This window comes from Pleurodeles waltl, chromosome 12 (assembly GCF_031143425.1).
Source record: "Pleurodeles waltl isolate 20211129_DDA chromosome 12, aPleWal1.hap1.20221129, whole genome shotgun sequence".
In the NCBI taxonomy this organism is placed as follows: domain Eukaryota; kingdom Metazoa; phylum Chordata; class Amphibia; order Caudata; family Salamandridae; genus Pleurodeles; species Pleurodeles waltl.
The window spans coordinates 70,030,974-70,051,605 of NC_090451.1; the positions used below are offsets into that span (position 1 = coordinate 70,030,974).

The 20,632-nt window shown below is 43.3% G+C and overlaps 1 protein-coding gene across 3 annotated transcripts in view; it reads right to left on the reverse strand.

Annotated features, from left to right (window-relative positions):
• Window positions 1-1,920: 1,920 nt before the first annotated feature.
• The window catches only part of NFIC (nuclear factor I C), a 343,790-nt gene continuing 325,078 nt past the window's right edge, over window positions 1,921-20,632 (reverse strand). For all 3 annotated transcript variants that reach the window (XM_069216686.1, XM_069216683.1, XM_069216684.1), the window contains one exon: window positions 1,921-17,118. In XM_069216686.1, the coding sequence (XP_069072787.1) occupies window positions 17,061-17,118 (58 nt within the window). In that variant the 3' untranslated portion in view covers window positions 1,921-17,060. The remainder of the gene's footprint in view (window positions 17,119-20,632) is intronic.

The following is a 20,632-nucleotide window of genomic DNA, read 5'->3' on the forward strand; positions in this document are numbered from 1 at the left end:
ATACAACTTTATACTTCTCACAAACAAACTTAATACTTTGAGTTAATGTGCTTGTTTTTTCTAGATAAAATAGGATAGGTGGATATTGAATCTACTGTATCTTTCTTATCAGCCAATTTTGTATCCAACATCTGGAAATTCTGAAACTAGTGAATACAACTTTATACTTCTCACAAACAAACTTTAATACTTTGAGTTAAAGTGCTTGTTTTTTCTAGATAAAATAGTCTACTGTATCCTTCTTATCAGCCAATTGTGTCTGTAATTACTGTTTTAGTTCTTTCTTTTTTATTCTAGAAGCTTTCTGAGTGGCTTCTCTCAATAAGGCTTCAGACAGCCTTTTTCTTTCACATTTTTGAGTAAGAGTTTTTGTTTAAAAAAATGTATTCTGGTCCCAAATATTTGTTTTTTTACTCTTATAACACACAATAGTACATGTTGGAACCCTGATGCTAAAAGTAAACAATCTCTGTCTGTTGTCTTCTTTGATGACTGTTTTATACAGACTGGGTTATGGGTGTCCAAATAATATACAGAAGGATCGTCCTGAGTAGTTGTAAATTAGATTCTGGAATATATGCTGTTAAATGTATTTATAAATTGAATGTAACCTCTTTTTTCCTCAATCACATTCTATGATTGACATCTCTTTATTTTTCTTTCACCAAATCAGATGACCTTCCACTCCTGAATCATTCATTATGTTAGGTTCACAAAGTTACATCTGAGGCAGCCGTATGAGATCCCATGGCAATCTCAAATGTTTGTCTGTGCGTCTTGTCTTCAAAACTAAAACAATAAACTATGTGCAGGAGTTACAATCAAAATTGTTCACTAAATATCATTTCCCTGTGTTGAAGACGTAACCCTCCCAACTCTGTTACTTCCTTGATTATGTGGAATTGTTAAGGCTCTGGCATCAAGGGTAAACAAAAATTATATTTTTAAGTGTTTCTATTAAGTTATTGGGATTTCGAAAGAAATATGGAAGGTGCATATGGTTTGAGGCTTTTTTCACTAGTAATTATAAAAAATAATCAAAATATTTTATGAGTGCTTTCAAAAGTTACCCACATAACATGACGTATTTGCCTAATATGAAATGTATGATACTGTTATGTAATTGGGGTATTAAATATAAAACAGGTGTAATTAGGTTCTTATTTAGTAAATATATTGTTGTTTTTTTCTAAGACGTGTTACAATATACTGTGTATACTGTATATGTTCATCCATTATACCAAGCATCTCGATATATAACATCCTTTGCATACTTTTGTATCTCTATATTAACTCTTGGGTTCACTTAATAGTTTAAAGAACATACATCCGTCCTCTAATTGGAAATGTGCTCTTTAACATAGTCCCAGTAGGTGTCCAGCTTCAAAATTGGAGCCTGCGGACAATCCAGACTTTTCTTGTGTTCATGTGGTTTGCAGAAGAAAGCCCATATAACTACATTTGATAAGATTTAAGTGTTTGATTAGTTGGTGGGGGGGGTGGGGTTAAGTATGGTCTCTTGGAAAACCTGGTGAGTGTAGCTCGTTTTTATAATCTGGGCCAATGCATAGATGTGGAATGTGCTGGTTTGTCTTGGGCGTTAGCTGTATTGGTTTTGAAGTATGTGAAATATAGCTTACGATCCGCACAAGACAGAGGTTTCTACTTCAATATGTATTTTATGTCATGTTGAGTATTTGGACACTTGACCAGTTATAGTTGCAAAGCATATACAGACTCAAAGACTTTAAAGTAGTAAGCGGAACAGATTTAAGACAATAAGATACATTAGGTCACCACAAGAAAAACGTCTTTGTACCAAAGTACAGAAAATGAGTCAATTTCTAGAATATTGACATAATCAGATAGTCTGCTTAACTAACATCTTTTACTCAAACAGAAAGACACTTACACTCAGGGTGAGTTGTAGCATAGCTTGTTTATTTTTTATACATTTTTTTCAAATTTTTTACTTTTATTTTTTTTGCATAGGGAAAAAACCCATATTCACTTGCAGATAAATTGTATGTAGGTAGAGGAGTATTGTAATGTCAGAATACATGGTAATAATCAAATATGGTGAAAAACGCACCAGGGGGCACCAAACTCATAGCCACTTAGGACGGACCAAGTCTCCAGTAGAGGGGATAGCTTGAGGAAGCAAAAGGGGGCGAGACCAGCCTGGCTACGCCTATAAAACACGTGCAGTGCAGTCACATGTCTCAAATATCCCCCAAAACCTCCACACTTGAATAATTATTTAATATTGCAATGTTTTAAAGGAAGACATGGGGACTTGGGGTACACCACTGTAGGGTGTAGGAGAACAGGAAAAATGTGGGATGATATCTGGCTGAAATAGACGTACAGAAATTGCGGTGTTTGCGGCATGGTTTCCGGCACCCTGGTGCGTTCGTGGGTATGTGTGCAGCAAGCAAGCAAGAAACAGAATAAGAGTATAATTATTGTAATATCTGTAAAATATAATGGGAAATAAAAAATGAAATCCTCAGGAAAACAAAATACAAATGTAAAATGTGTTCTCTCTGCTCCCACGTAATCTCGGAGAAATAGCATCCTTCTCCCGCCCACCCCCCCAGCCTCCTCCAAGTCTTCAGCAACATTGAGAGATTCGCAATTAAAAACAAAATGCAAGCAGTGGTGGTCTCCAAAGGAAAAGGTGATACCTGATGGGTAGAGGATGGGGGCTCTCTGTCCATGCCATGTTGTCTGCAACTGCTTTTCAGGGAGATAGTGGACAAGGAAAGGATGCTCCTGGCAGTCTAGGTTCATGTTCTGAAGGAGGCCATGAAAAAGGAGTAAGGGCAACACTGACTGCAGGGATTGGCCCAGAAAGGGCAAACTGTTCTGTAGTGTACACCTGGGTATTCACCCCTGAATTTCCAGAAGCCCTTCCTCCTCTCCCACTGGGGAGGTTAGAGGATGGTCAGTTGTGGTGGCAGGTTTAGGGTGTCCATTTGACTCCCATGCTTGGCTTGGGGTGCCTTTTGTGTCTGATCCTTGATTACAGGCCAAGATATGGCATTGACTGGACCACCAGGTGCCATCTCAGCACTCATTCCACTATCCACATCTTGGCTTATTTGCTCTATAGGCTCTTAGATTGGATATTGCTAAAATGATTTAAAAGAACACCTATTGCCGCTTTAACTTGCAATAGTGTGACAGGTCTGGACAACAGCAAACTTTCTTTACACAGCAGCCTCTTTTCCATGGAAAGAGCATTAAACTGAACCAAGACAAGAGCATCTGGGTTCATGGTCAGGCTCTTGCAGTACAAAGGGTTGTTTCTGAAAATGAACATCAGAATGTGCCTCTAATTCTAGACGTCATTTGGCTTGGTTGTTCAGTTATTGAAAACCACTGATCTTGTTGTGGCTTAATGCCATACAGACTGGAAAGACCAAAAAAGTCATTTGGCCATCTTCCGAGTACCAGCTGTACATCTGGAACCAACTCAGTGGACCAGTAATTGCTGTAGAATAGGAATTCTTCGAAGCACCCCTCCAATATCTGATGGAGACAACCATTGGTAAGGTTGTCAATGGCAAACGTGATAAAAGGTGACCCACTGTATTTTACACGGTAGCCCCCTATTAGTAGGGAAACCTCTTTAGGGATTGTTAGGGAAGGGTTATCCAAGGTTGCCAACAGTACCAAAATCAGAGGGTGTCAGGCAGCAAAGTCACCCATCTTCAAATTTTTTGTAGTGCTATTTTCTATTAAAATACAACATTAAGTATATTATTTCTTTCTCATTGTGGCTAATAAACACACCCAAAGGTGTGTTTCAAACAATGTACCTCATTAGACACCCTTAGGGTGAAACACTTGAAACCAGGATGCCGAAAGACAGCTCCTGAAACATTTCCTTAACCTGGAAGGATTCAGGGTTTGTGGCATTTCCCCCCCAAAATGAATCATGGGCCTGAAAGCCCAAATAAGGAAGACAGATGGGTAGGCACACTCATTGTATGGTGAAGAAAGACAACTCCATTGATGACGGGCTTCTCTACACTGCTCTTCCACATCATCTCTAACCCATCAGCTCATACTGCTGAGTCTCATCACCGGAGGCAACAGTGACGCTATTTGATGATTGCTAATTTAGAAGAAATAAGGTCATAGACCTTCGAGCCCTCTGGACTACCACGGAAGTCCATGAAATGTAGTGTTAAGAACATCCAGAATAACTTCCATTTGGGCCAATGCTCACCGCTAAACTAGCATTCATCTATACAGCAGTAGTCGTCAGGAGCAACACTCAGTGAGGACCAAAGTTCATCTGTCGGCCAACAGGTACGCAAAGACGAAGGCTTGCCTATGAAACTAGGTTGATCTATGAACTAAGGTTCACATGTGAGTCAACATTAATCTGTTAAACTAGGTTTAGCTCTAGAGCAATATTCATCTATGTAACTAGGTTAATTTATCAAGCAGTGCCTATCTGCTTACCAGATTAAACCAAAACGTATCTATGCCTTGAAGTTAGTCATTAACTGATACTTCTTAAGTGACTAAGCTCATATGTGGGCCAAATTTACTTAATGGGTCAATCTTTCTTCATGAACCAACATCATTTTATGCATGCTGAACTGAGGAACGAACATTCATCTAACGACCAATGTTCATCAATTAACCAACATTCATCTGGAGATTAATGTTCACCTATACACTGATGTTCCTCGATAAGTTAAATATTCATCTGCAGATCAAGGATCCCCGCTTGGCCAATATCATGTAAATATAAGGACATCATTCTTTATATGGAACACCAGTGGTCCTCTGCACACAGACCACTGTTTATCCCAAGGTGATAACTCATGAAAAATGATGTCAGCAGATTTTAAGGGAGGGATTGTGTGAACAACACCAATACTGTTAGCAATGTATTGCCAGCTCTCTGTCTTGACAACAGGGCAATGGAAGAGGGAGGGTCCCCATTAACTGTGATTGTGGCAGGAAAACAAAAGCCCATGCACAGGTAGTATGAATGCACTTAGTTAACAAAGCAAAGCTGGTGTGGCAAGCAAAAGACATGGCGGAAAACAGAAAAGCCAGCAGCAAGCGGTTAGAGGCACTCCTTGTCAAGGTTTATCTATATATATTTTTGGTATTCAATTATGAAGACACCTGCTGGCTTTTTTTTTCTTTTCTTTTCAGCACAGTTGTAAAGAATTAATATAAAACAACCTTTAGCTGGTGCATGCTGCGTGTGGAACGGGCTTAAATGGAAGCCGGTTGGTTTGATGAAAAGTGGTTAGTAGGGAACGTAACTAGAAGGAGATACGGTCATCCATCTTCCCCTAGGACTTCCCCATCTTGCCCCCTCACGCATAATGTCTTATTTCTTATGTTATACTGTGAGGTGCAGAGGGTGTTGGTTGTCAAGTCAGTTGGCCATCCAGATGTCTCCACTGAGAGTGATCAGAACTCCCTGGGGAAGTCTTTTAAGATGGTGGCTGGCCTTTAATTTTAAGTTGGTGATGGAGGGGTGGACTATATGCCCCTAGACTGATGTAGCAGGCAAATTAAACAGAACATAACAATTGCCATTCACATCGACCCGGGTATAAGGGCCAGCACTTTAATCAATGCCGTGTTGGATGATGTTGGTACGGCTGTATGCCTTAGCCATGCCAATGGATTGTCTAGCCTTGAGGAAGTTGGCATGCAAAAATAACTGTTCCTCACTTTCCCCTAAGACAGGTATATTTCATCTGGTAAGGAACAGCTCCTGGACTGACCCGGAGTTTTCAGACTTGAAGGAGTGACCCTCAGCAAAGCCACCATTCTCCAGTGGAGCACACTGCCATGAGATAGGGCCCTATAGCACCAGGGTACATATATACTATGTGTACATATATACATGTATATACATCTATACATATGCTTGTACATGTCATGAGAATGCCTAGCAGTCACTGCGAAGCTTGGAGACACTGTAGTGCATGTTGTCTTCAGCAGCCACCATGCAGCCTTGCAGGCATGGTGGCGGGACCAGTTTTCAGGAGGTGTGAATGAATGCATGATGGGATGAAAATACTGAAAGGGGGAGGGGATGGTTACCATTTAATGGTGTATGTTGAGAAGGGGTCTTGGGTCAAGAGGACGGGAGATGTTTACCAACTGGAAGGCCGGAACTAGGAAGAATTGCACTGGCATCCACCTCTGGGGTGTCTTTCATGCCATCCACTGCCGAACATGGCTAAACAAGGGTACGCACTGAGGAAACGATTGTCAATGAACACACGTGGGGGGTATGAGCTTGAGTTGCATTGTGATTCCTGCTTGCATAAAATTTACTAGATATCACCCATCCATGAACACTTATGTGACGTTCTCATGTAAAACTATTACAGAGATGTTCTGAGAGAGATACAGCCTGTTTGGGGAAACTTGAAGAGGGGCAAAAGTGTAAAATGCTGCTAAACATTAGGTTCTACCAGGTTCTTCTGTATGTATGTATGTGTGTGTATATATATATATATATATATATATACACACACACACAAACACATACACAAACAGCAGTAATGCAATATCACATTTATTCGCTAGTTGGGTGACGACAAGGTCACTCTTTGTAAGTGGTGTAGACATGATTGAATCATGCATCCCTTTCCCTCACTCAACTGTGAGAACAATGTGCTAGCACACTGCCTACTGGTTCATACACTGTGTATGCCGCATTGTGTTAAACATTAACAAGCTACTTGTTGTATACTTTACAACCTACTGTTGCATTAACAAAATGTATTGGGACACTTAGTCTCGACCATGTGACATACAAGATCGAGAATGATGCATATCAATAAATGAATTTCACCTATTGAGTATTACTTTGCACTAGAAAACATATTCTACCACTTGCCATGACCTTCCGAGTATCGCTTGAATGTAAAATGATTCTAATATTGGAACACAAAACGAACCCCAGTGTATTAGATTGAGAAGAATCCCCAAATCAGGAAAAGACATAACACAAATATTAGGAGGATGGGTTGATGGGTGCCTTGAACGACACACAATTTGCATATTTCCTTCTGGTTGGTAGAGGCAATAAGCACAGTAAAAATATGACATACCAAACGTTTGCCAAAAAACTCAACCTTCTATACTACAGCAGTCTAACCATTTTACTGGCATCCCTACTATTGTACGGTGCAACATAGCAATGACATCATCACAGTGTGCTTCGAGGTACCATGCTGGAGACATTGTAACAAACTGCGACAAAGAAGCTGGGTGTGGGACAGTGCAAATGTTTACAGGGCCTGATGTGGTGGTCCCATACTTTCAATGGTAGCATAGATCAGATGTGATCAACATTAATGGCTCATACTCATTTGGCTGCTTTCTGAAAAGCCAAAATCAAGGCACCTTCATAGGAACTACATTTTCTTTCACGATCTTCAACATGCTGCATCAGTTGTCTCACTCTACAGCTGAATTTAATGTATCCCCCTAAAATGCTGGTTTCTTATGGGGTTCTTCAATGTCTTGTGCCCCTGAGTCCTTTCAATCTATTGGTATTACAATGTTCACTCACGAGGGGTGCAGATTTCCTTGGAGAGTGCTTTGTTCAAGGAACAGTACCACAGCCCTCAATTCCAGAGGACTGGAAGCTAAATGCTAATGTGCTCATTGCTTAATAAAATGGTGTCAGAAGTGGGATCGCCCATCAGATCTTGAGACAGACAGCAGCACTTGTTGGCTGGCTCATTTACTGAATCTTAGAAAATTGTATCCGATGACTGGGAATTGAGGAGGAGTGATCGAGATGAGACCCAGCGAGTAATTCAGGAGGAAAGAGCTAATAAAAGCAGGAACCTGAAAGTGAATCTTGGCAGATACAGAAAGAAATGCAGAAACCAGCAAGACTTGGTAAAAATCATGGATGCTCTTAGAATATATTGAGTGTCACACACTGCTTGCTTGCAAATATAACCTAAGGGATTTTTAAAAAGTCAAAGGGCCTTTTGAGCGGATACTGTCCTGTCACCAAAGGCCCCTGACTTGGACGATGGCAAGCATCTTCCACTTGGAATACCACCACATGGGAGCATGCATCTAAGACATAAAGAAGAGAGAGGATGAAGGATTCTGACCTCATGACTGACCTCAATACACAAGTTTCAGACAGATCTAACCTATAGTTTTAGTCCTGCGTCTTTTCATCTGGGAATGCATAACTGCCAACTACAAGATGCTGTACAGCCAAGTGATACAAGTAAGAATGGCTGTGTTTTTTTTTTTTTTTAACTATGACATGCATGCCTGGGACTCCTTGCTTTCAAAAAGTTCTGCCTTTCCAGGCATGGATACTTGGAAGAATACCAGAGTATGGGCCAATCCTATTATTACCCATGTGTTCCATTTTCACTGTCTACCATGAAGGGCTCAGTCACCAACATCAGGCCCTGGTTTCCTCAAACATGTTTTAAATACTGGTGTTGCTATAGCAACGCATTCAGGTTATGGGTGATCTGAGGAGCTACTGGTCGTCTGAGGATGAGTGTCTCACACATGCAGGGTACCAAAAAGGGGTTGGGGGCTTTCACTGAGACACTGTGAGCTTTCGGCACCTTCGCATCATTCTCAACACATTATTTTAAATATTTTTAAACACATTTTCTAAATTTGTTAATATTCTCAAAATCATTTAGCTACCAGCATTGCATTGCTCTGGCAGAACAAAAACTGTACATTGCATAAAAAAGTTTCCAAGGGGAATGGAGGAAAGGGGAGCCATAGGAACACAGTCCTTGGAATTCAAATGCCTTCTCATGCATATCCCACTCCTCCCCATCTTGCCTAGCATCATAGAAAAGTGAATCAATAACAAGAAAATTGAAAAAAAAGAATCATTTAGGAACAATGAACGCGTTTAACGCCTTCTCAGGACCCCTACAAAACTTCTCACACATTAAAAAATAAAAAAATGTTGACACTCTATTGCCTTCATTTCATGAGGGGCGCTCGAGCTTCCCTGTATGTCACATTACTTTGATGTACATAGGCGCGAGCCACAATTAAGGAAGAAAACGCTGTGACCTAAAAAGAGGTAAGCGCTTGCTTTCCTATAAACGGTGGACATACAGTTAGGTGCCCTGAGGATTGCCTCCTTGCAGTAGAAGGAGGCCTTCCTCACCTCGTCTAGGACAAGGGTACAAGTGCTCTCATAGTCAATGGAGTGACACGCTAAGACGTCATTCTCTTTCGTTGGTTGCCTATACTTTTGAAGTATACAAAGATGCAAAAATTAGTTACAAAAAATATGAGTACAATCCATGAAAGCTTTGCACAATTGACAGGACAACCTGCCGCTTCTCTAACAAGTGATGCACTAATTGGGTAATCTGTACACAATTAGGGACATATGACCCCATGAATGAATATATACGTGTTCAGTATTGAACCTGTACAAAAATGGGTTCAGATTTGTATCATCAGATTTCTCCCATTGGAGCAAGTCAGGATTTAATCAGAAGCAGGGTACACCACAGCATCTCCTCACCTAGTTCACTGCTGATGACAAGAGATAGTGTGCATCACACCGATGGACCTTTGTTACACCCTTCTCTCTTAGCCATCCTTATGCTCTAGCAGGTGAAGGAAAAGGGCAGAAGAAGTTAGTTGAGTACACAACTAAACTCCTTAGACGCTGGTTTAGAACTATATGCTTTCTCAAAGTTTCCCTTTACCTACCCAACCTCCCACAACTTCTATCCTCGTGACGGCACTTTACTTTTCTGATAATTTAGTGAGCCAATCGAGGTCTGATAGATTCACCCAAAAATCATATAAGATCAATATTCCCTGGACCAGCTGATCTGTCCGAGTAGCACTTATCTTGTTCACAAAGTATGAATTCTGGGAAATTCACCCAGAAAAGTTGAATTCTACCTTGTGAATACGTTCTGCAACAATGAAACAATTAATATGATTTGATGCTGAGTTGGTCTCTGAAACTTAGACGCATGTCCACCTAGAAATTTTAGCCTATACTAACTGGTAAAGCTTTGAGAATATTCTCTTTTTCCTTCTTCTGGGATGGCTGGGATGGCTTCTAGGATTTTCTACTGAGTACAAAAACACAAGGGAAAGTATGTGGAGTTTGCTGAACTTGCAGAAGAATGACTGAGCAAAAACATTTGGTTTGTGCCATTATGCCAGCGAAGAGGCCTCAGCAAGGAGAAAAGACTAAGGCAAGAGACAGCCTCAATATCTGGAGTCAGGGTCAAAGGTTTAGGATGTGTTACTTCTTTGACAGAATGTTCACATATCTAGAAGGGTGGGTTTTTGAAGCTGACAGATAGTAAATGAACCCAACCTTTATAATGTGCCACAAAGATAATTATGAGAACCATAGACCTGATAAGGTGTCCACATGAACCTCACATGGGGGATGGCCGGAAATTCTCACTTCGGCCCGTGCAAATTTCCAATGAGCCCAAAGTTGCTTCCAACACTTGGGACCAGGCTCTTCAAGACTTTTTTGTCTGTCACTTTCAGAATGTCTGGAGTTAAACTCCATCAAACTCTTATTGCACCCCAATATCCTAGCTTACCTCAGATTAGCCACCAAAATGGTCTACCTCCCACCCTTCAGGTGGTGAAAAATCTCTCTCCATCGGTGCCATCCTCTAAGAAGAAGAGACGGCCCTCACTGCTTGCTGTGAAAAAGGTGGAAGCATTCTGATGTGCCTCACAATTATTTTTTTCTGAAATAATCAGTCACCTGAACAAACAGAACTAGTTTTGCATAATAATCAGTGCTATACTTGCAGCTCTCTGGAAGACATGCACAATGTTAGATAGAAGAGCAATAAATAAGCAGGCCTTTTGGATTGCTGAGATCTGACTCTGGTGGCAAACAGGATTCTCATTGGAATACCCCAGTATCTAGGTTGAGATGGGGGAACTGTGATAAGTGACAACCAGGAGACTGACTCAGGTAGTCACACGATAAAGTCACCAAGCAAACTTCTTTATCAACTCTAATTTTCATAAATTGCTCTTTTGGGGACCATGAGACAGATTATTAGCATCTCCCCATCAAGGATGATCAATTCACCCTTTGAAATATGTGGACTTCTGCCTCTAGACCGTTTTCCTGTCAAAGTTCATGTGGGGATCATTATGTGAAGGCTTTTCAAAAACACAATCCTGTGCTTGATAGCTTATTTTAGAGTTTCCGTCTCATCTCTAAGCAAGGAAAGTAGCAGTTGATGATCCTGAAATGAATTCTGTTTTGCCTTCACTTTTCCCCTCTGAACTCAGAGCATGTGATATTAAGGCATAAGTGCATGCACGCATATTTTCTAATCCCTACTGTGAACAAGCAAACCAGGTTTTTTAAAAATGGCCGCCAGCAGTGCTTGAGGTATTGCCTGATTACAAATGTGGAGCTTTCGGAAGAATCAAGCGCGTCCTCAATGCACCACCACAGACAGGTGGAGCCACCTTGGTGCCATGCTTAAATATGGCAGAAATAACTCTGAAAAAATCAAATTAAGCAAGTTCACCAACTTTCACGCTATGTGGCTGTACAAGCGGCAAACTGTCCCCTTTTGCCGGAGTCAGAACATGCAACTATTTTTGTGCAGTGGTTAATATTTATTGTCAGAAGGCAAGGCACATGATGTGGTATCAAAGTTCAAAGTTCGTGCAAACTTGGAGTCTTTTTTCTAGTTTTAATTTTTTTTTGTTTTTTTGTTTAATGCTAAGGGCTGGGGGCTAAAACAGGGAAAGGCGTCGGGAGTTGCATTTTTTGCCATGCATGAGTTAGCTGATTGTTGGAGCTCAGGGAACACCAGCTCTCCAGCGAAGCACCATGCAATAATGACCATCTTTTTTTGCCATGTCTGGTAGCAGGAGTTTTGATTTACGTACTGCGGATTGGTGGAAGAAAGTGGGTTGAGGGCTTTCAAGGACACAACAGTCATGTCTTAGGCAAAGATCCTGGGGATTCACAACAAATTTGCTTTGAGCCTTCTCTTGACATGCCATGCATGTCCGATTGTGAATGTGCAGGATGGAAATGACATACATTTGACACATACACAGCCAAGGACAGTCAAGTAGAAACTGAGCCAGAGTAGGGGAAGAAACTGGCGACGAAAGAAGGAATGTTCATCTGCAACACTTCCAGTGTTGTTCCACAGCAGCAATCTCTTTGAGATAGTCAATGCTGTGGGCGATTGCCTCAATCGACAGATGAACTCTAAGTGCTACAGGGACATAGGTACATGTTGCCCCATACAAATGGCATTGCCAAGCTATTGTCGGTGACAGCTGCAGGGAGCTATGGGGTCATAAGCGTTGCCACTCTGGCTAGTGTTGATGGCACTCAAGGCGATGCAAGGTTCACAATGAAAGGGCCTACTGGTATGAAAGTGTGAGTCGAACGTATAAGCGATGTTTAGTGTTCTCGTTTCGGAGTGCGAAGAGGCTTCGAGAAGAAGTCAAGAAAAGAGGAAAGAGGCGAGCTGGAATTCCATCCAGCCGGGACACGAGTATGGAGGTCAAATCACCTCCGGCATCGAGAAATACCTTGAATTGTCAATGATCAGCTTAAACAGAAATCAGTGGTACTGATAAATTTAACACAACTAAAGCCACCACGCGGAGCATAAATCAACAGACTGTGGATTAATGAAACTCCCAGGTTGCTCTGCACGGATTTGAGTTGTAAACTGTTTGGACAATGAAGAGAGTAGGTGGCACTGAAGGAGATGAAACTAGGTCATATCAGCTGCCGATCTCCTTAACTCTCTTTTTTAGTTACTGCATCATATGCATGTGTCGTGTTCTCTGTTCCTGGCACTCAACATCTGGGGAAGATTCTTCTATGAAGCCCTTTCCATTGTTAGCAGTTATTGAGTCCACAGTGGGACAGGTTTCTGTAGTGTGGTATTGTGGGCCAAGAGCAGAATATGACTATTAAAACCCAATCACTGACAATGGGGATTCTGAAAAAGGAATCCTTTGTGTCTCCGTTCGATGACCTCACAATTCACCCGGAAGAAGTTAGTGAGATCTAATCTCATTGACACTGCCAATGGCCGAGACTAGTGTTTTGGGAAAGCAGTGCTTTCCCGACCACTGGACTGTGTCGTATTTGCCATCTAATTGAGTGACACGGCGCAAACAATGCCTGTTGACCAGTACCTCTGTATGAACCATGTGTTGCATCATACAAGCATATGGATGCCTATCTGTCATGATCACCCAGAGTTTTTCAGAGCACACAACTGTATGGGGAAGAGACCTAGATTACATGCTTGTAAGCATGGCTTGTCATCAGAAGCTTCAACTTGTGGAAGCGATCTGTGTTTGAAGGGGGTTTGCTATCTTGCGATGCCTCCTATTTGGGAAAACACATGACCAGGACTGATCCAGACTGTATTGGTCCTGCTTGCAGTCACTTAACTGCAAGCAAGGAGCAGTTCTGTTGTATGGCTATAAATCCACAACTGTGGAAGCGGACGCTGAAACCGTAGTCTCAGACCACGGAGATACCCAGAAACACAGTAAAAAAGAGGCACTAGTTAAAAAGTTGATTTTCACTGAGTGTGTCTGCCCTAAAACCCCACTCCAATGACTGACACCCATTGAGTGTTAGCTTATTTACACTAGCCTTTCCATGTCCTCCAGCGCCAAGGTGTAGCTTGGATCATGTCAACCAAATGACAAATACTTACATAGCAAGTACTAGGATATTAGGCACCGCTGCCGGTAAGCGTCCACCATCGTCTGCAGCGTCCACCCCCTAATTCCAGAATTCCCCGCCAAAGGACCTACGACAGCTCTAGCAATGAACGCTGGTGCACATCCACCTTTCCAGGGACGAATGATTCTCTCATAGCTCTAGCGCCACCTTGTTTTGTTGTTCTGCCACGGCATCCTCATCACAGTGTCTGCGTCATTCCAGTTCTGCACAGTAGGTGCACTGGTCACTGTCGAGCACGGTTGGGGTACTCCATTTGCTGACGCACGCAGGAAGACTATATAATTCTGGGTCACGTCCAAGGTAGTCTGGAGTTAGGGCATCTACCATGACAGAAGCTCGAACTCAAGCCAAGAGGTCCGCCACAATTCCCTCAGTACGTACACTGTGATTAGCCTATGCTTGTTTTCGTTAACTGTGCAACTGACCGAGTTTGAAGCCAGCAAAACAGCATTGATTGACTTAGCATCCCTCGAACATGAACAAATTTTCTTTTAAAAAAAAAAAAAAAAAAAAAACATTAGTGCTCTCCCTTTTCCCCCCTCCCCCTTTATCCACAAAAGTGCATGTCCATCTCAAGAATGTGCAACACAACCCAGGGATACCCTTGCTCCTCACCAGGCACTCAAAGAGGGAGGGGAGCAGGCTGGCAGCTTTCTCCTACCCTTGAAGAGATATTTCCCCCTCCCTCATCCAGAAGAAGGCACGAACCCAAGGCGGCAAATGATGACCGAAACGTACAGCCAAGCCAGTGCTCCTCGCGTTCGCTCAGCTTATAGACCACAAAATTCCAGATCCAGGTCTTCAATTTTAAGGCATGAAATATGCAGATTTGGAAAACTGATATAAAAGGTAACTTGCTTTCCAGATTCAGATGTTATGTCAACGAGAAATATGTTGGTCAGGATCTTCAAAACTCTCTATCATGCTGAACTCCAAACATTTCTCGGTTATTTCCAGTTTGTTGAAGCTGTTCACAATGTACGCAAATGTGTCTAGGACCACATATACTTTGAACATTGTCCTGCTATATTGTTCAAAAACCCTTTCCCCTTACCTTTCTTAACAGTCATTTAGGTTTTGGCTAATAGATTCCAGAACTCAACAAAAAAACCTAAATATTCTCATTAAGGGAAAAGTTACATCCTCTCCAGCCACCACTTTGGCAGAGTGTGGTAAGGCAGGGTTGTGCATCTCACAGGATCCAATCACAGAAGGCTCCGCCAAAGTGGGGTGGAGCCATGGATGAAGGTATGCTCTTTTTGCTGCCAACACCCATTATTGTTAACAGGTGTCAACAGCTTGCCAAATTACAAAACTGGTTCCACAGTCACGTGATTTTACACATATGACACATTGCAGATATTCGATCTATCCCATCACAGAGAGCTCCCAGCTTTCATAATGAGTGGAAATGCCAGTACCACATCAAACCCTACAAAGCCAAGTGGCAGATGGAGAGGCAACTTCAAGGGCGAGATGAGTAGATGTTTTTTCTTCAAAATCCAACAATACATAAAATTGTATTTTTTCAGTTCTGCAAATTACAGATATAAATTACAGGAAGTTTCCTCTAAAACTGTTACTGGGCCTCTACTGTTCATTAGAAAAGTGTTCTCATACCAAGAAACTTTTCAATAAAGAGAAGCTGAAATTGTGACTGCTGTGGGCAGAAAAGAGAGCACACCAAACATTTTTCGTAGACAGCGCCCACTTGAAGACTACTTACAGACGTAGAAAGTGCCCAAAAGAGTGTGGTGCCAATTGACAACATGGCCCTAGAAGATCCACGCTTCCAACAGAGCTGTATAAACGTTACCCTCAAATTCACTGAAAAAATAGAATCCCACCTCAACAACTGGTGTTGGTGGCAACTAGTTGACTTATTATTCAACAAATTTGTGGGGACCATGCACCAAGAAAGTGGCAGTATTTGGCCAGTACTGCTTCAAAGGCACCAATCATTTTAGTGAGCATTTGAAAATGTATCTATAGGCTTTGGGTAAGCCTAGTAACACTCAAGGTTAGGCTGCTCAGACGGTTTGCTTGCATTGCAGGCAAAGTTTAACCCATCATATGCTTCAGTGACTCCTTTTTTTTTCCACATGCAGCACTGTCTCTTTGGGCCAAATGTTTCTCAGCTCACCGAGGACAGCCCTTAATATAAAGCAAATGCCTGCCCTCGAATGAAAGTTTAACTTCCACAGTTGTCTACCAACAGCCCAATTTAAACCTTCCCATATTCATTTTTTGTCTTGTTGGATGAAGAATAGATACCTATCTCACGGCAGCTGGCGCAACACATGATGCCCTTTTTTGTTTGCCCTTGTGGCTCAGCCCCACATCTTTCCCCTTTACACATCTTTCCATCCCTTGAATCATCATTCACTGTACATACCGAGATTGTTCAATGCCACAGTAGATACTTCAAGTTATACCCTCCCGGCTAAATTGTTTCATTGGTTGCAATGGGGGCGATCATGAAGCCAAAGAAGTTTTCTACTCCCTCTCCCAAATCCTTGCATGGTAATAGCCATCACTGGTGAGTATGCACCCCAAAACCCTACCTTCCCATGCACACAACATAGCATGTCTCAAATCCACCATGGGCATCAAGTGCATCCCATGTCTTTTTCTCCCGCTGTGGGAGCTATGAGTGCCGCTGAGGAGGTTAAAGTGCACCCCACAGGCGCAACGAATCAGAAACCACGCCTATACTTCCAAGCAGATCCTCCCCGAACCATCCTAATAGCAAGAAGCCAAATGCGACAAAGAGAATTAGATTTGCAGTCCATCAGGAAACAATGATGCTGGGAAGATTGGGAGGTTGAGAGACCTGTTCACCCTAAGCAATAATCAGGGATCCAGGAGTGGAGGATGGGTGAAGGGGCCCATGGGTCTCAGGGAGTCTCAGCCAGTACGGAAAGTCTGATGGGACCGCCAAGATGCACCAAAGCCGAAGTGGAGCCTGCAATACCTTGATGGAGATTGGTCGCGGGGAAGAGGGTGGTCACCCCTGGCGAATCATGCAAAGCTGCAAATGATTTCTCTTTCAAATGTCTATTGTAAAAAAAAAAAAAAAAAAAGGAAGATTCCTGTCGATTCCGCCATGGATTCTCCTCAATTCCTCCGCTCCTCTCCCTCTCCACGTCTTCCTCGCAGGTCGGTTGCATTGTGGTTTTGCGTTTGTCCCATAGCGGTGCCCTTTCAGTTCATCACTTGTAGCCACCATCCTGCCTTCGGCTGGTGCTTGCTGCCTGGTCGCCGTCGTGTTATTCGGTGTTCAGTTTAGCTCTTCTCTCTCTCAGGCTGCCCAGAAGACAGGAGCAGGGTAGTTCTCCGAGCTAACCCAGGTACCAGGACTGTGGGAAACAGAAACACAAGTGACATGGCGGTGTTAGCAGCAAAAATGACAAGAAAGGACGCAGTCTATATCAGGAGTCCCATAAGGACCAGCAGTAGCTCCCACTAACCCATTCCTCACCCCTTCAATCTCCAGTTATGACCACAAAGGAAGCCTAAAAAAGCATTTTATTTCCCCAACTCCCTCACATACCCATTTACTAGGCTATGCCTCTTTTAGAGTTTGGCAGAGAGGATTCTCTGTCACAAACGTAACGGAATACCCTGTTTGCCAAACACGTCGTCCACTCACTCCATTATGTGTTGGGTAGAACATTCGTTTTTGGTGAACGAGCCTATTTAGAGAAGATGGTCTTATGTCCTTTTTTCAGTCACGAACGTAACAAAAAATAACAACCTCTAAATCATGCAAGAAAACTTCCAGGGTGAGAGTACCATTTGCTTTGCCAAAACAAACTCTCATTTTGGGAATTCGTGACTGACAAAAAATAGTTTTGTGTGCGTTCTTTCCCAGGGCCTACTGTGGAGGCTCCTGTGAAGGAACAGACATCACCACAGGTATGGCGGTGATCTCTAAATTTGGTGTGCGGCAGTCCGGCCGGTGTGGTGGTGGAGATGACCTCTGCCACCGGGACAGGCAGTGGGCCACTCAACTGGATCGAAGGCCCTTAATCGGTCTATCCATATTTCTAATAATTTCATTACGTTTCAGCCCATAGCCCCAAGTTCTACTCCAAAATGTCCACCCTTCTCAACTCCCCCTTAGGGGGAAAAGTCCTTCAGACCACAAAGGATGAAGATGGTGAGCCACAGTGGCTCCTCACTATGATTACTTGCACAACCACAGTGTATAAATGGTCCTCTTCCATCACAATCACACAATCACACTATTGTTTGTACGACGGTCATCTGTCAGGTGAACTTGGACTGCATTCCAAATCGTACACTTTTTTTTGGGCTTGAAACGGTTAGGGCATTAAACTCTCCAGGGCAAAGTGTGAGAACATGAAGGTTCTGCTCGGTTGGGCCCATTTACAAGTAACAGATTGCAAAGTGAAGAACTGAAAGACTGTCCAGCACAGTCAGGGCTTAACTTGTAAAAAGTGGTTGCAGGACACAATGTTTTTTTAATTTTTTTTTAATTTTAGGCCAGTGTTGCCAAATGGCAGGGTTATAGAATCCCAAGACACCCTGGTCCTGATTCCATCTCATGCCTCTTTCTTCCACCCCCTACACTTACTATCTCTTTATCTCATGAATTCCAAGGATACCTAGTCTTGATTCCATATCATGCCTCTTTCTTCCACCACCCTACACTTCCTGTTTCTTTATCTCATGAATGCCAAGGGTACCTAGTCTTGATTCCATCTCATGGCTCTTTCTTCCACCACCCTACACTTCCTGTTTCTTTATCTCATGAATCCCAAGGGTACCTAGTCTTGATTCCATCTCATGGCTCTTTCTTCCACCACCCTACACTTCCTGTTTCTTTATCTCATGAATTCCAAGGCTGTCTAGTCTTGATTCCACCTCATGCCTCTCTTTGCCACCACTTGACACTTCCTGTCTGTATCTCATGAATCCCAAGGCTGCCTAGTCTTTAATCTTTAATCATTGTGCCTCCGTCTTTCACCACTCCATGTGTCCTGTCTCTTCATCTCATGAATACCAAGGCAGTCTACTATTAGTTCCACCTCATGCCTCTTTCTTCCACTACCCTGCACTTGCCGTCCCTATAATTGATTCTTGCAGACTCTTCTTCTTTGCTGCTTTCTCCCTTTCCAATCTTTCTCATCCTCCTCTAAGCTTGCTTTTCTGCATTTGCCCCTCTTGCTCTGTGTCAAAGTCTGATGATAAGAAAGACATACGCGAGTCCCCAAAAACAAGAGCTGGGGTCCACCACCGCCAACCACAGCATCAGGTACAGCAACTTGTCTGGAATTGGTGTAAACTGGAGACAACATGAAACCCTGCCCGATGAAAGGTTAGAAATGTGTAAAAAAAAAATATTGGTGAACAACACCTATGTTATGTCTATTTGTATAGCACGCATCAACAGTGAGGGCATCTAGCCGCATCGCTGGTTGGTAGGCGCTGGTCTCCAAAGGTGGAATTATTGGTAAAGCCAGATCTCCAGCTTCTTGCGGGATTCAAGAAGCAGCGAGGAGGCTCTGTTGCACTGCGGGCGGTCGTTCCATGTTTTGGGGGAGATGTACTTTTGTGTATGCGAGGTACGTGTCCTAGCAAGAGTCCGGCTGAGCGGAGGTGTCTTGGGGATTGGTGGAAGAGTGTGTGGGTGTTGAGGTAGGCGGGGCTCATGTTGTGTAGTGCTTTTTATGTGTGTATGAGAGGAGTTTGAACAGAGTGTGTTTCTGTATGGGGAGACAGTGGAGTTCACGGAGGTGTGGAGTAATGGGGTAACATTTTGGGTGATGACCCTGAAGGCATCTTGAGATCCTATGGTGTTTCTGGAACTTTCTCAGGGCCCCAAGTCTTCAGGTACCACTCTGACCCAAAATGGCTCTGTTGTCACCCACCATATCAACATCCCAGCGCCTCACGCCGCCATGGCCCCAAAGGATGCTGTTGCACAAGCTGGCAATCAAGCTTCACGCCAGCACGCCAGCTGCAGCGCCCAAGATCAGATCAGGTGCCCCTACAGACTGAAGCGAGCCCACTTTCCCAAGCCCCTGTGCCCCGGTTCCCATCGTGCCAAGCCGTGTCTGCGAGTCCCGGATCCAGGAGGCGAGGGGCCCATTAGCATGACATCTTTCAGACACAAACACAGGAGCATTGTGTACACAAACAAAGGGGGGTGCCCCAAGCCTGTGACCCCCCCTCAGTATTATTCTGAGAACCGGCTCCATAAAGGACTAGGACCCGCCCCCTTCTGCCCCCCCAGCAACAAGTGTTTTCTATCCGCGCAGCGTACACTGCCAGCTTTGTTTACTCTGGGCGGGGAGCACGTTGCCTTTCCCAAGGCCCGAGTGTTTATGGGAGAATTAACGCCGGATTTGCATAATTTGCATTCAGCAGCAGGAATGCAGTCTGGGCATAAGGGCCCACCACTTCATCCCCTCGTCTCCCCTTGATGCCCAACATCACACAAAGGTTCCCCGACGCCACCCCCAAACAAAATAGCGACCGTAAAACCCAGGCAGTGAACAGACATGCGCGGCCGTGTTGTGGACGGCGCATTAAACGGCGCCCAGACTCTTTCTAAGGGCTCCCGGCTTTCACAGGTAGGGGACGGAGCCGCGGGGAGATGAAGGGATTTGTTAAGGATCACACATTGTTTAGCGAACTGGGAGGTCGGCATGGGAACCAGCGCTTCGAGACTAGACCACAACACCTCAGCTCTCAGACCCAAGTATTCTTGCAAGGTGGTGTGCTGCGGCACAAATGATCGCGGTGTTAATATTGTCCAGCAAAAATGTTGATTCCACAATATCGACTGTCACTGGATCACCAAGTCATTATTTCCACAGAGTAAAATATGCATATTTAAATATA